General features: G+C 38.7%; 1 protein-coding gene across 3 annotated transcripts; it reads right to left on the reverse strand.

Annotated features, from left to right (window-relative positions):
• Nucleotides 1–267: 267 nt before the first annotated feature.
• FETUB (fetuin B) lies at nt 268–13,883 on the reverse strand. Of its 3 annotated transcripts, XM_004382250.1 has the most exons (7): nt 13,649–13,883; nt 13,239–13,339; nt 11,836–11,923; nt 9,494–9,663; nt 8,659–8,760; nt 1,554–1,637; nt 268–645 (listed from the first exon to the last, which is right to left on the reverse strand). In XM_004382250.1, exons 1-7 carry the CDS (start codon nt 13,881–13,883, stop codon nt 268–270), a joined length of 1,158 nt encoding a protein of 385 aa, XP_004382307.1. The 3 variants fall into 3 exon arrangements, with proteins under 3 accessions (XP_004382307.1, XP_012412724.1, XP_012412725.1); XM_012557270.1 differs by lacking the exon at nt 13,239–13,339 and having other exon boundaries at nt 11,836–11,926; nt 13,662–13,883; XM_012557271.1 differs by lacking the exons at nt 11,836–11,923; nt 13,239–13,339 and having other exon boundaries at nt 13,655–13,883.
• Between the last annotated feature and the right edge of the window lie 731 nt (nt 13,884–14,614).

The raw sequence follows: 14,614 nt of genomic DNA on the forward strand, positions 1-14,614 counted from the left end.
AATCTTTTATAAGCAAGAGGTTGAAGACACAGAGAGGTATTTCTCCATGGCACGAGGCCTTGGGCAGGTGAAGGGGATGCAGCCCAGTGCACATGGGACGGTTAGTCCCATCATCTCTAATCCAAGCAAACATGACTGAGACCAAGACGAGTCAAAAAACAAACTTTGTTAGTCACTGTTAGCATTTGAATTCTTTCTCTGTCCCTTCCCCACAACCTCTTCTCTCACTCAGGGCACCTCAACCCTGGGGAATCCTCTAAGTGGTCCTCATGGCGGGAGAATAAAAGGGTTGTCCACTTGGGCTGGGCCTGGGCACTCAGGAGAGAGGTGCTCTCTTTTGGGGAAAGGCAGGACAAACAGCTTCTCCTTCACGGGCCCCGGGAAGAAGAAGAAGACGTCCAGGTTTTCTCCCAGGGGGTTGGTGGTCAGGTCCAGCTGCACAGGGAAGGCCTCACGAGGGTCCTTTTTCTGGGAACCTTCTGGCTTCTCATCATCCCAGTCGGGGAGGTATTGGACAGACCCTCTTGGCACAGCTTCTGAGGGGGCATTGGTGGGGGCCATGCCTTCATGCTGGGACTCCTCTACCTTGAGGAGGTTCACAGGCCCCTGTGTAGGAGCAGAGTTTTCACCTCCTGGAGCAGGAGCCTGAAATAAGAACATTTTCAAATGTAGAGGGTCACAGGGAAAGCCTTGCCATGCCTGGTATCAATCTAAGCTCTTCTGTGCCTTTCTGATGGAATGGTTCAGAGGGAGACTCTGAAGGGCCAGGTCTCCTGGTTAAAGGCTTAAAAAGCAAAAGAGATAAAGGCCAAAGGTCTTCCAGAGCAGTAAAAACTACTGCAAGTCTCACCCATTGCAGAGATGAGCAAAAGTCCAGAGAGTTAAAGGACTTGCTCAAAGTCCCCAATGATCTCACGTCCCTGCTCCCAGCGCAGTCACAACAGCCATGGTTTATTAGTTGTTTATTCTGTGCCAGGCCTTGTGCAACACCCGTCCTCCAGGTCCTCTCACTGTTTTCTTACAGGGATCTGAAGGCATTAAGCATTTCAATCCCATTGTACAGAGGAGGCAACTGAGACTCAGAGTGATAAGTACTGGACCTGATCACACAGCTTGCAGGTGCAGAGCAGGACTGGAACCCAGCTTGCCTGTCTCAACTGCCCTCTCAACTATTTCAGTCTGCCTCATAATAAGTGTTCAATAAATACTTCTTGAAAGGGATTGAATATTTCTGTGGAAACAAGTTCTTCCTACAGTTCCAAGCAAGGTTTCTTTGGGACACTGAATTTAATGTCCTAGAGGCCTGTTGCAGCAAAGCAAGTAGGCTTTTGTGTTTGTAGGGCTCTTCCTTACTGTGAAGGACCTCACCATGGCTAAAACAAAGTGTGACAAGTCTTTGACCAGCCACCTTGTAGATGTGGTCACAGGGCGGCCCTAGTAAAGTGGAAATCATGGGTCTTAGGAAAACAAAAGGAGGGAGTGGGGTAGGGGCAGCAAAAATACACAACTTTCTTTTTTCTTCACAGAAACACCATAATTAGATTGAAAAATACCTGTGATTCAAAGAATTCACATTTTACTGAGACAAACTTTTTGATGCCTTCTTGACTCAGAGAACCTTTACACAGACCAGCAGGCTATAAGAAAGAGAAAATACAATGTCACATAAGTACTAACATGATTGTTGTTGTTACGTTGTTAGTTGCCATCAAGTTGATTTCAACTCAAGGCAACTCTGCATGAAATGATCATTTAACTAAAAATCAGCTTGCTTTCTTCTTGTGTAGACAAATAGCCAATCAACATTTTTAGGCTCCAACAATGTAATAGGTAGGCCCTGAGCCAATTCTTTCTACATCACCACTACTAAGTAGTGACCCAAACTAGGCTTAATTGCCTCCAACCATAGGAAACTCAGTATTTATTTAGGAACAAAACAATTGTTATTAGAAAATTCTTTGTAAGAGCTGAAAGCTGTGACTATACAACTTGGCTTCAGTGCTACCCTTGTATCAATGAGAAAAAAGGGTTTTTTTTTCACTTTTTATCTAAAAATCCCTTAGGTATGTTCCGTGTGAGTTTTCTCAGTCAAAATCACTCATAGCTCCTTCAACTTACCTCTAATTTAAAACAAAATAACATCTTTATTACAAAATGTAAACAAACAAAAAAAGAAAATAGAAAAGACCTATAATTGTATGAAAGGTAGTTGTTATCTGCAATGATTTGTTTTCTTTCATTCCAATCTTTTCACCTATGCATGTATAGTTTTTCTTCTAAAAAAACAGGATTATATGAAACATACTATTTTATCACTCTATTTTGTCACTTAGTATACTATAAAAATACTTTTATGGTGTTGAAGAATCTTCTATGATTTTTTCCTCTTCTTATAACCTTTTTAAAAAAATTTATAAGTATATAAGAAACAAAACATTCATCACTTCAACAAACTTCACATGTACAATTAAGTGACATTAATTATTTTCACCATGTTGTTCAACTATGATCATCTTTTTAGTAACTACCTAATATTCATCTGTATTATTTAACCAGTTCTCTTTTGTTGGGCAATGAGATTGAATCTAATGTGTTTTTGCTTTGGTTTTACATAGTAGCTAAATCATTTCGTGTATCCATAGTCACTTCCTTAGAGTAAAATCCTGGAGCAGGAATTTTGGGGTCATAGTGTATGTACCTTTTCAATGAAAATAGAATGCTGTAAATAAATGTGTAAATATAATGTGGCTTTAATTTCTAAAAAGAAGCTCCTAAGTACATGCACATAGAACTTACTTAAAATATAGCTGAACAGGTTGCCTGAACATCACCCTCTCACCCATTTCCAGACTGTATGAAGAAAAGACTAGAAATTCATAAAAATGGGAAAATCCATTAAAGTAGGAAGTCCTTAAGGGATGATGCTTCAGCCTTTCCCTTGTCCGTTTCATCACCAAGTAAATAGGGGAGGAGCACTGAAGAGACTGCAGGTACCTGCATCAAATAGTGTCTATCTACTCCCACCCTGGTTAGGATTTGCTGAACTGCTGAAATTTGCCTACCTGGTGCTGACACTAGAGTGGAGTACAAAGGGGGAGTTTGTGTATGTGCTTGACCATGTGAATCCTGGAGTGTAGGGACATTTGTGGCTATATATACATATTGGTGTCTGGTTCTCTCTCACAGAATTTGGAAGATGAGATCCTCACTAAAGCATCCTACACTGGTAGAGTAAGGAGACAGGCTAGCAATAAGGAAGCCTGCTTCCACTGTTTGGTTTAGTAAGAATGTTTGAGGGTTTCATAGGAAAAGGACATCTGTATGAACTCCACTTGAGAGAACTTGCTCTGGAGCCGGTCTTATAGTAAGCAGTGTTGGCCAAGAGAAAACTGCAATTGTAGGTCCAGTTATGTAAAAAGACTTCGTACTCTTTTTTGGAATCCTCGCTCCTTCCTCCCAAAGTTGGATGAGCCAGAATTAAGCAAGAGAGAGCAGGAGGGAAGAAGAAATGAAAGAACAGACTTTGATCCCTTCCTCATAGCAGGGCTTGAGCTACAGGGAGGAAGAAGCTTTGAATTGAACGTGAGATAGAATTTTTGACTCAGAATTGACTGAACAGAACTTTTCCATACCTGGAAGTAAGTCTTAATTACTTACAGTGATATTGTTCTTATTACTGAAAATGACCAGAAGGATTTTGGATTGGAACAATATATTATTGAAGAGTAAGGAAGAGAGTTTTCACAGGGGAGGTAAATGCATTTTCCCAGTTATTCCCTAAGAAAATTCAGTTAACTGGATACAAAAGGCTTTTGAGAGACATGCTTTAGAGTCAAAGACACAAATAGGTTGGAAGTAAACAGATGGAAAAAATTAAACCATACAAATAGTAACCAAAAGAGAGCCTCAATGGCTATATAAATACAGAAAAAAATTGACTTTAAGACAAAAATTGTTACTAGAGACAAAGAACATTTTATAATGATAAAAGGGTTAATACATCAGGTAACTATAACAACTATAAACATATTCACCTAAAAATAGAGCCCCATCATACAGGAAGAAAAACAGTGATAGAATTCAACGCAGAAATAGACAATTCAGTGGTAACAGCTGGAAAATTCAGTATCACTTTCAATAATGGATAGAATAACTAGGCAGATCAACAAAGAAATAGAAGATGTGAACAACATTATAAACCAACCAGATCTGACAGACACCTGTAGAACACTGCACCTAACCATACAGAATACACATTCTTCTCAAGTGCACGTGGAACATTCTCTAGGACAGATGATATGTTAAGCCATAAAACAAGACTTAATATATTCAAAAGGATTGAAATTATGTGAAATAATCTTCAACCACATGAAATGAAATTAGAAATCAATAACATGAGGAAATTTAGGAATATCACATTTATGTGGAAATTAAGTAGCACTTTCTTAAATAACCAATGGGTCAAAGGAGAAATTACAAAGACAATTAGAAAATATTTTGAGATAAATGGAAATGAAAACACCAATATAAAACTTATGAGATGCACCTAAAGCATTGTTTAGAGGAAATTTGTAGTGTAAATGCCTATATTAAAAAAAGAAATATCTTAAATCAATAACCTAAATTTTCACCCTAACAAATTAGAAAAAGAAGAGGAAATTAAACTGAAAGGAAGCAGAAGGAAGGAAATAATAAAGAGCAGAGTGGAAATAAATGAATAGATAATAGAAAAAAAATCAGTGAAACAGACAGCTGAATCTTTGAAAAGATCAACACAATTCACAAACTTTTGGCTAGACTGATCAGGGAAAAAAGAGAGAAGACTCAAATTAATAAAGTTGAGAATGAAAGAGGGGATATCACTACCACCTTTTCAGAATTAAAAAGCATTATAAGTGAATACTATGAACAACCATATGCCAACAAATTAGATAACCCAGATGATATGGATAAAATCCCAGAAAAACACAATCTACTGAAACTGACTCAGGAAGAAATAGAAAATCTAAGTAGACCTATAACAAGTAAAGAGATTGAATTAGTAATAAAAAAATTATACTACAAAGAAAAGCTGAGATCAAGACGGCTTCACTGGTAAATTCTACCAAATGTTTAAAGAAGAATTAACACCAATCCTTCACAAACTCTTACAAAAAATGAAGAGGAGGGAAAATTTCCCAACTCATTCTATGAGGCTAATATTACCCTTATAAGAAAATCAGAGACATCACAAAAAAAGGAAAAGTATAGATCAATATTCCCTACAAATACAGATATAAAAATCTCCCACCCCCAAATACTAGTAAACTGAATCCAGCATCATATGAAAAGGACTACACACCATGGTTTAGTGGGATTTATCCCAAAAATGCAAAGTTGTTTTAACATACAAAAAGCAATCAACGTAATACACCGTACTAATAGATTAAAGGACGAAAACCACATGACTCTCTCATGAACACAGAAAAAGCATTTTACAAACTCTAACACCCTTTTTTGATAGGCACACTCAACAATACAAGGGAACTTTCTCAGCCTGATGAAGGACATCAATGAAAAGCCCACAGCTAACATTACACTTATTAGTAAAAGACTGAATTGCTTTCTTCCTAAAATCAGGAATAAGACAAAGATGTTTCCCTTGCCACTTCCATTCAATATTGTACTGGAGGTTCTAGCCAGAGCAATTAGGCAAGAAAAAGAAATAAAACACATCCAAATTGGAAAGGAAGAAGTAAAACATTCTTTACTCACCGATGATATAATCTTGTATATAGAAATCCTAAGGAATACCCTAGCAAAGCATTAGAACTAAAAAATGAGTTCAGAAAGGTTATAGGATACAAAGTCATATTCAAAAATCCGTTGTTTTTCTACATACTTGTAATGAAAGAACTGGAAGTGAAATTAAGAAGACAATTCCATCTACATTAACTTCAAAGAGAATAAAATACTTGGAAATAAATTTACCAAAAGAAGTACAAGACTTGTACATTAAAAACTACAATCATCACTGAAAGAAATCTTAAATACATGGAAAGACATTCCATATTCATGTACTGGAAGATAATATTTTAATGTGACAACACTTGCCAATGCAATGCAATCCCTATCAAAACTTGAACTTTTTTGTGGCAATTGACAAGCCTATCCTAAAATTCATGTGGAAATGCAAGGGATCCAGAATACCCAAAAGAATCTTGAATAGGAAGAACAAAATTGGACAACTTACACTTCTTAATTTCAAAACTTACTACAAAGCTACACTAATCAAGGCAATATGGCACTGGCATAAGGATAGACATAGAAATCAATGGAACAAAATTGAGACTTCAGAATAAACCCGTACATTTGTGTTCAACTGATTTTCAAGAAGTGTGCCGAAACAATGGGGGCTAGAATAGCCTTTTCAACAAATGGTATTGGAACAGCTGGATATCCACATACAAGAGGATAAAGTTGGACCCCTCCCTCATACTGTATACAAAAACTAGCTAAAAGTAAATCACAGACTGTTATGGATTGAATTGTGTCCCGCCACAAATGTGTATCAACTTGGCTAGGCCATGATTCCCAGTATTGTGTGATTGTCCACCATTTTGTCATTTGATGTGATTATCCTATGTGTTGTAAATCCTACCTCTATGATGTTAATGAGGCAGAATTAGTGGCAATTATATTAATGAGGCAGGACTCAATCTACAAGATTAGGTTGTGTCTTAAGCCAATCTCTTGAGATATAAAAGAGAGAAGCAAGCAGAGAGACAGGGGGACCTCATACCACCAAGAAAGTAGAGCCAGGAGCACACGTCCTTTGGACCCAGGGTCCTTGTACTGAGAAGCTCCTAGTCCAGGGAAAGATTGATGACAAGGACCTTCCTCCAGAGCCGACAGAGAGAGAAAGCCTGCCCCTGAAGCTGGCGCCCTGAATTCGGACTTCTTGCCTACTAGACTGTGAGAGAATAAACTTCTGTTTGTTAAAGCCATCTACTTATGGTATTTCTGTTATAGTAGCACTAGATAACTAAGACACAGACCTAAATGTAAGAGCTAAAACTATGGAACTCTTAGAAAGAACCATAGAAGTAAATGTTTGTAACCTTGGATTAGGCCAATTTCTTTTTAGACATGATACCAAAGGAAATGCAATAAAAGTAAATTGGACTTTATCTAAAGTAAAACCTCTTACACTTCAAAGAAAACCATTAAGCAAACGAATAAACAAGCCAGAGAATGGGAGACAATATTTAAAAATTATGTATCTGATAAGGGGGATTGTATCCAGAATATATAAAGAACTCGTATAATTCTAAAATTAAAAAAAAGATAAAAGAAAAAACAGAACATGAGCAAAGGATTTAAGTAGATAGTTCTCCAGAGAAGACATACGAATAACCAACAAGTATGTGAAAAGATGTTCGACATCATGAGCCATCAAGGAAATGCAAATCAAAACCATAATGAAATATCAGCTCACACCGAGTAGGATAGCTATAACCAAAAAGACAGATAATAACAAGTGTTGGCAAGGATATGCAGAAATTGGAAAACTCATAAATTGTTGATGGGATTGTAAAATGGTCCGGTGACTTTGGAAAACAGTCCGTTAGTTCCTCAAAAGTTTAAACATAGCGTTGCCATATGACCCAGCAATTCCACTCCTAGGTATATACCCAAGAAAAATGAAAACAAAAGCTTTTTACATGAATGTCCATAGAAGCTTTATTTATAATAGCCAAAATGTGGAAGAAACCCAGATGTCAATCATCTGATGAATGGATAAACAAAATGCGGCATATCCATGCAATGGAATATTATTCAGCGATAAAGCGGCATGAAGTAGTGATACGTGTTACAACATGGATGAACCTTAGAAAACATTATGCTGAGTAAAAGAAGCCAGATACAAAAGACCACACATTGTATGAATCCATTTACATGAAATATTCAGAATAGGCAAAGCCATAGAAACAGAAATTAGATTAGCAATTGCCAGGGCCTAGGGGGAGAGGGAAATGGGGAATGACTGCAGATGTGAATGGAGTTTTTTGGGGGATGACGAGAACATTCTAACCTTAGAGAGTGGTGATGGCGACACCACACTGTGAATATACTGAAAAGCCACTGAATTTTACACCTTAAAGGGGTGATTTTTATGGTTTGTGATTATATCTCAGCAAGCCTTAATAAATAAGTAAATAAGGGGAAGAAAGTCTTTCAACATCTTTTTGGCCATTTACACTCCAACACACCTTGCCAATCTCCATTTCCACTGGGTGTGTTTCAGATGGTTTCAACGCCTGTTTGACTTTGTCCTTCTTAAAGGGTAGCCCCTGGAACGGAACACCATGCTATATTCCAAATGTGACAGGATTTGTTCAGACTAAAGAAGGACCATTGGCAACCACGGCAGAGATTCTGTCCATGTTTTTACTGTCCCCTGTGATCACTTTCTGCAGTTGCGTCACATTGTTGGATAAAATCTCTGATTTATTGCATCTGAGCCTGCCTTATCTCCAACTAGTCAGTGAGCTCCTTGACTTGACATGAGAGATCTCAAGCTTTACAATACCTTGTACATAACCGATGCTCAGCAAATACTTATAGATGATCTATGAACACAACTCTTAAATCATGAAGACACTCAGGAACACTTGCCTTAGAGTCCGAGAGCTGAAGCGAGCAGCTGCTGGCCTGGGATTTGGTACATGGTGACTCTTTAATCAGATACTCCACAAAGTAAGCAGGGCCAAAAACCCACTGTTACAAGACAAGAGTTGAGAAAAAAACAATCAAACCTTTCCACTCAGGGACATGAGTGAGGTTTGGAGGCCCTGTGTTTATAAAAACCAAACATTTCCAGAGTGTTGTCTCTTGCAAGCCCCACACTGATCCAACCATGTTTTATGATTTGTTACTTAGAGACTATAATCACCATATCTTTGTTTCCTTTCTAAGATTTGAATGTGCCCTAAATTCTTTCCCTCGGTGAGTTTTTTTTTTTTTTCCTCTGATAGAATTCCCTTTTAGATAAGTTTTTCTCCATTTGATAGAGACATCAGCACAATCCAAATATAATGAGCCTCTATTTCTCCAAACCCATAAAACTAAACTTCCACTGCAGGCCTTAATATGGAGTACATGTTGACTTGCTAAATGGTCCATGGTCAGTCAGATATGAGAATGCAGTACCAGGAAATAATGACCCTGAATAGAATCCCCAAGGAGACAATGAGTCCATTTTCTGCCTTGCCCGAAGGCCAGTGAAGGTAAAACCGAGTCACGTGACTCTTATGGAAATGCCATGGAATAACTCAGAAACTAAAGCGTGACGGAATGTTCTTCAGGTCTACCAAAGCAGGGACTATAGAGAAAGAGGGTCTTCAGTAATTATCTAAAACATAGCCTTGGTATTCCTTCCTCAGCTTAAGAATCAATAGCAAAAGTGTGCGACACATCTTACGTGTAACTGGCTTGGGCATTTTAGCCTTACCTGGCTGGAAGCCTTGGTGATTTTGACAAGAGAGTACTGCTTTGAGGTGCTCTCATTGTTGTATTTTGCAAGAGACTGAGTGGCAGCTTCCAAAACACTGGGATCTGATAAGTCAGTGGGGCTGGGTACAGGGCAGTCAGGACACATTCTGCTGATCGCTCTTCGAGAAACTGTTGAAGTCAAAAAGACCAATTTAAAAATAAAGCTCCTGGTTGCAACCAATGTCTCAAAACAACATATGTATAAATTTTTTAATAAGAAATTAACTTGAGCTGTAAACTTTCACCTAAAGTGCAATAGAAAAGAAAGAAAGAAAAATAATTGAAGATTGTCATAGCCCCTTGGAAACAAGAATAATTAATTCCAATCACTACTTTTAGTTTATTAAGCACCTAGTTGTATAAATTACTAATATATAGTATGCATACATTCAATCACAGTGTCCGTTGCTCCAAATTTCCTTCCCTGTACTGTACTTTATATTATACACCTAAAATACTTGTTCAACATAATATTTTTTTATCATCTTCACTGTCAACACTCAAAGTCAGTAGTTCTCAAACTTTATGGTGCATTAGATTGCTGATTCCCACTCCTAGAGTTTCTGATTCAGTAGGTCTGGGACTGGACCTAAGAATTGGCATTTCCAAAAAATTCCTAAGTGATACTGAAGCTACTGATCAGGATACCACATTGTGAGAACCACTGTACTGAAAAACCATGAATTGTAAGCTATTATAAAAACATTAAGAACTAATTTGGTTATACATATTCCATAAATCTCTACAGGATACATATTAAATTAATACTAATTTATTCTTTTTAAAGGGAGGGAAGGTGACGGGATTTGATTATAGTAGGAGAGGAAGATTTTATCTATATTTTTCAACTTTGTTCAAAAGAGAATAGATTTATATGCTACTTGTATAATTAAATATAAATTATGGTTTAGTTAATGGACTTTAAAATTGTTTTCCTAGAAAATCATCCATTATCTCATTATTCATTTTTTCACTTATTTGCATATAGTTCTGCAAAAAATATCCCTCTAATTATCTAATTCTGTTTTATTTATTCAATTGTTATTGATACAAATGATAAGACTGTAAGTATATTTTTCTGTTAATTATAGGTCTCTATTTCTTTTTCATTAGGATGAGGAATGTAGTTTATGCTACTTCCATTTTGGAGTCAAGTATTGAAGATTTCTTTGTGTTCCTATGTATGGCAAACCTTGACAAATATTTCATGGCCACTTGCAAAGACATATTTTCTCTGTTTATGAGTTTAGAGTTTCTTACATATGTATTTGGATTATCACATTATATCATTAAAATCCCCTATATTGTTACTATTTCTTAATCTAAAGTGATGATCTGTAAGGAAAGAGGTGTATTAAAATCTGATGAAAAACCCTGATAAATTATGCTTCTCTGTTAAGAAAAAAATAAAGTTCCTCGTTGAGTTTCAATCCTATAAATCATAGGACCACAATGAAGGCAAAGACTGACAAAAAAGCTCATACTCAGTGTTGACAAGAATGGAGTGAGAAAGGCAATTTTCTGGAAAGCAAGTTAGCTTTCTGTAGAGTTTTCTGCAATGAGTATGTATTAATTTCATAATTAGAATGAAATCAAAGAAAAATACATTTGACCTCACACACATTTATTTACCCTAGGAATTTTGTTTAATAACATATCATACAGTACATTGATATAAGACCTTTTCCCCCCAATGAGGTCAATAACTTCCATCCTCATTGTGTCTGTAAAGTAGACTGAGTGTCTTGCACAGTTGAGGTTTCACTACTGTCATGTCTTATTCACCTCTTTGTTCCTAACACCTCACATTATGTCCAGCTCATGAGTTAGTATGAGTACCAAAGGCAGATGCCATCTGGGAAAGGCATGTTCAAAGGATGGAGAGGCATAACCAAGATACAAAGATTGGAGAGTGGGATGTGTGTTCAGAAAATAGTGAAGCATCCAATGGAGTGGCGTGTAGAGTCGGTGTAGACAGGGAAATAATGGCAGATAAAGTTAGAAAGGGAATGTGGGGACCAGATGTAGTCATTATGCCATTGATGTCTGACTAAAAATATAGGATTTGATGCAGGACACAACGGAGATTTTGAAGGTTATTTGGGAAGATTAATTGTGAAAAGTAGAGTAGTATAGGCTGAATTTCAGATGGGAGGCTAGCATTGGAATCATCAGGAACTTGACCTTGGAATCAGTGTGAAAGTAAGATTGGGAGAAAATCTGTATGCTCTTGTCATGGGCCTGCTCAATGCTCTTTCTCCATCATTTATTAAAATGAACCAAATCAGAGTGATCGCTTACCTGGGCGAAGAGAACAGTTATAGGCAGGTAAATAGAGCACTCTTCTTGGTCGGCTGATATACAATATTGCTTTACATTGACCATAAACCTGAAACCAAACAAACATATTTTGTGACAATGGAGGGAAAAACCATGGGTTTTTAGAATACCAAACAAATGGAATTTGGAGATATTTTTTTAAAGTAATATGAAACTTAAGGTCCAATTTGGGTTGTTTGGGTGGCAGAAAATGGTAGCTGATCATCAAGCTTGTTTCACCTTTTATTCCTGGGACCAGGCCGACTATACCTCCAGCCTCCCCCACAATTAGGTGGGACTTTGTATAACAGTTCTAACCCCAGGATAATGAGCAGAAGTGATGTGTGCCACCTCCAGGTCTGGCCTATGAAGTTCGCCCATGTGCTATCTACTCTCCCTGCTCCTTCTGTTTCCTAGCTTGATGCAGACAGGTGTGCCCCCGGGAAGCCATAGTTGAGGACGGCAGAGTGTAGAGCCGCAACATGCATGGAAGCTGGAACTCCAAAACAGCCCCTGAAGGAAAGTTCCCCTCCTGATCTGGAATTCCTATTTTGAACTTTACATGAGTGAGAAATAAACCTCTATCGTGATGGACTCATTATGCAACTTTCAGTTTGTTACAGCAGCTAGCATCACCTTAACAATATTCACAAGAGGGTAGGTAGCCTGCTTTTCAAAATCAGAACTGTGCGGTTTGACAAGCTTGATTCAATGACTACAAAAAGATATGTTGGTCAAACAGTACTTGTATTTACATCACTTACATTTATATCAGTGTCTGGGACTCATCTTCTAAAGTTTCATATCGATCAATGGAAATAAACCCAGGATAATTGAATAGCAAAGAGAAACCGATACTATTTTCAAGCATCTTCTATGGTCATCTACAAGATAACAAATTTTGAGGCCCTTTACGTTGTATGATTCCAGGAAAGTATTTCTCTTTCCATGACACATGTGGCGCTGCCATACTGTAACCTCTTACCCCAGCTTCATTAAAACAAAACAAAAAGCTCTCCCTTCAATGCTTCTAGAGTCTACCTTAAATCCACATCCACTTTCTTCACCTTAGATCCCTTTCCACATTTTAAACACTGGGTCGGAAGCCTGTAGAAGGGTCCTGGAGGTAGAAGAGTTGGATTCACCACACAGTTTTTGGGTAACTTTGCAATTCTGGTCTCCATGACCCCAGGGGGACTTTGGGAATCCCCTCTGATTTGTGACACTTTGTCGTGTCTATGGCATTAGAAGAACCACATGGGCACCCTAACAAGGAGATTATGAACAGGGACATTGAAATGATGATAGACATTGAGCAATCTTCACCCTGTAGGAAGAGGACAACCTATCTTCTGTCCCTGGAGCCACTGAGAGTGACCACTCACCGATTCATGCAGTAACCTCACCCTACAGTCCTTCCACGACTTCTTGCTGAGCACAGGGCAGTCGGTCCCCAACACATCCAGTGTGAGATAAAACAGGGATCCTGGACCATCCTGTGGGATAGGGTGAAGAAACGTTACATGGAGCAGAAACCCCTAAAGGCCTGTTTGATGGCAGAGCCAAAGGACATGCTGCTTTGAAGAATCTATGAGGACTGTTGAATACTGGACGAGTGTTAGACTAGGATCCTTGATAACCTTTGTTCCTAATGACAATAGGAGCATTGCAATACATGTGGTAGGGGACAGCAGAGTTTTCTTAGCTGGATTTAGAATCTGGCAAGTACCTTTCACCCTGTGTCTCTGGTCACACCTCCTGCTGGCCTCCACAGAACCCATGCTCTAGAGGGGACCTTCACTTTCCTGTCTGTGTTCCCGGACGTCACTGACTCGGTTGAGGCTCAGCACATAGCCTTCCTTTCGGTCCTTGTTGATGTCCTGCAGGGCAAAGTCCGAGAAATGCAGCACATCTGAGTCACTGCAACCCCGGGAGAGGAGACGCCAGGCCTCGGGGACCACCAGGGGCTCAGACCTAGCCCTGCAGCAAGCGGCCAGGGCACAGAGTGCCAGCGGCAGGAGTAGACCCATCCTGGGGGAACAAGGCCCTGGATGGTCGGGCTCTGGAGCTGCCGGTTTGGGCTGTAGGCCTCTATAAGGCAGTCTTGAGCAGTTTTGTAATCACAATCCGGTCTGATGACCGAATTTTGAAATTTTGAGTTCTAAAGGTGGATTTCCTGTGTCAGTACTTCAGAATTGGATTTGTAAATATTTGCAACTTTAGACTGTTGAGCAAGCTCTTATTCACGTGTGTGAACAAATTTAAGTTTCATAACTCTTTCCTAAGAAAACCTAATAAACACATGGTCAAAGCTCCTAGGAGGTCATGATGGATTCTGGTTCGTGTCTAGTCTTCATCTGAATGAGAATATGAAGGACGGTCACCAGCTCCCCTTCTCTACTAGCACTTTCCCTTCAGCAGATCTCCTCGGCCACACTAACACTGTCTCAGGCTTGGAGCCTGGGGTCACAGTGGTGCCCAGTGAGTTCAGCTTTCCTGGCTGAACCTATGGTCACCATTTCTTACTAGATCAGGAAAGTATTCCAAAACCCTTAGTTACATAGGAGAGGCGCAAGCTATTCTAAAGCACTTTGAGCATCCCGCTATAAAATATTCTATTTATCCTCCTTTAGGTTATTTAAATCTGCTCCCAGAAAGATTACAGCCTAGGAAACCTTATGGGGCAGTTCTACTCTGTCCTATAGGGTGGCTATGAGTTGGAATCAACTCGATGGACGCAACAACAGGTTATTTAAGTAGG

This window comes from Trichechus manatus, unplaced genomic scaffold (genome assembly GCF_000243295.1).
Source record: "Trichechus manatus latirostris isolate Lorelei unplaced genomic scaffold, TriManLat1.0 scaffold00092, whole genome shotgun sequence".
NCBI classification, from domain to species: Eukaryota; Metazoa; Chordata; class Mammalia; order Sirenia; family Trichechidae; genus Trichechus; species Trichechus manatus.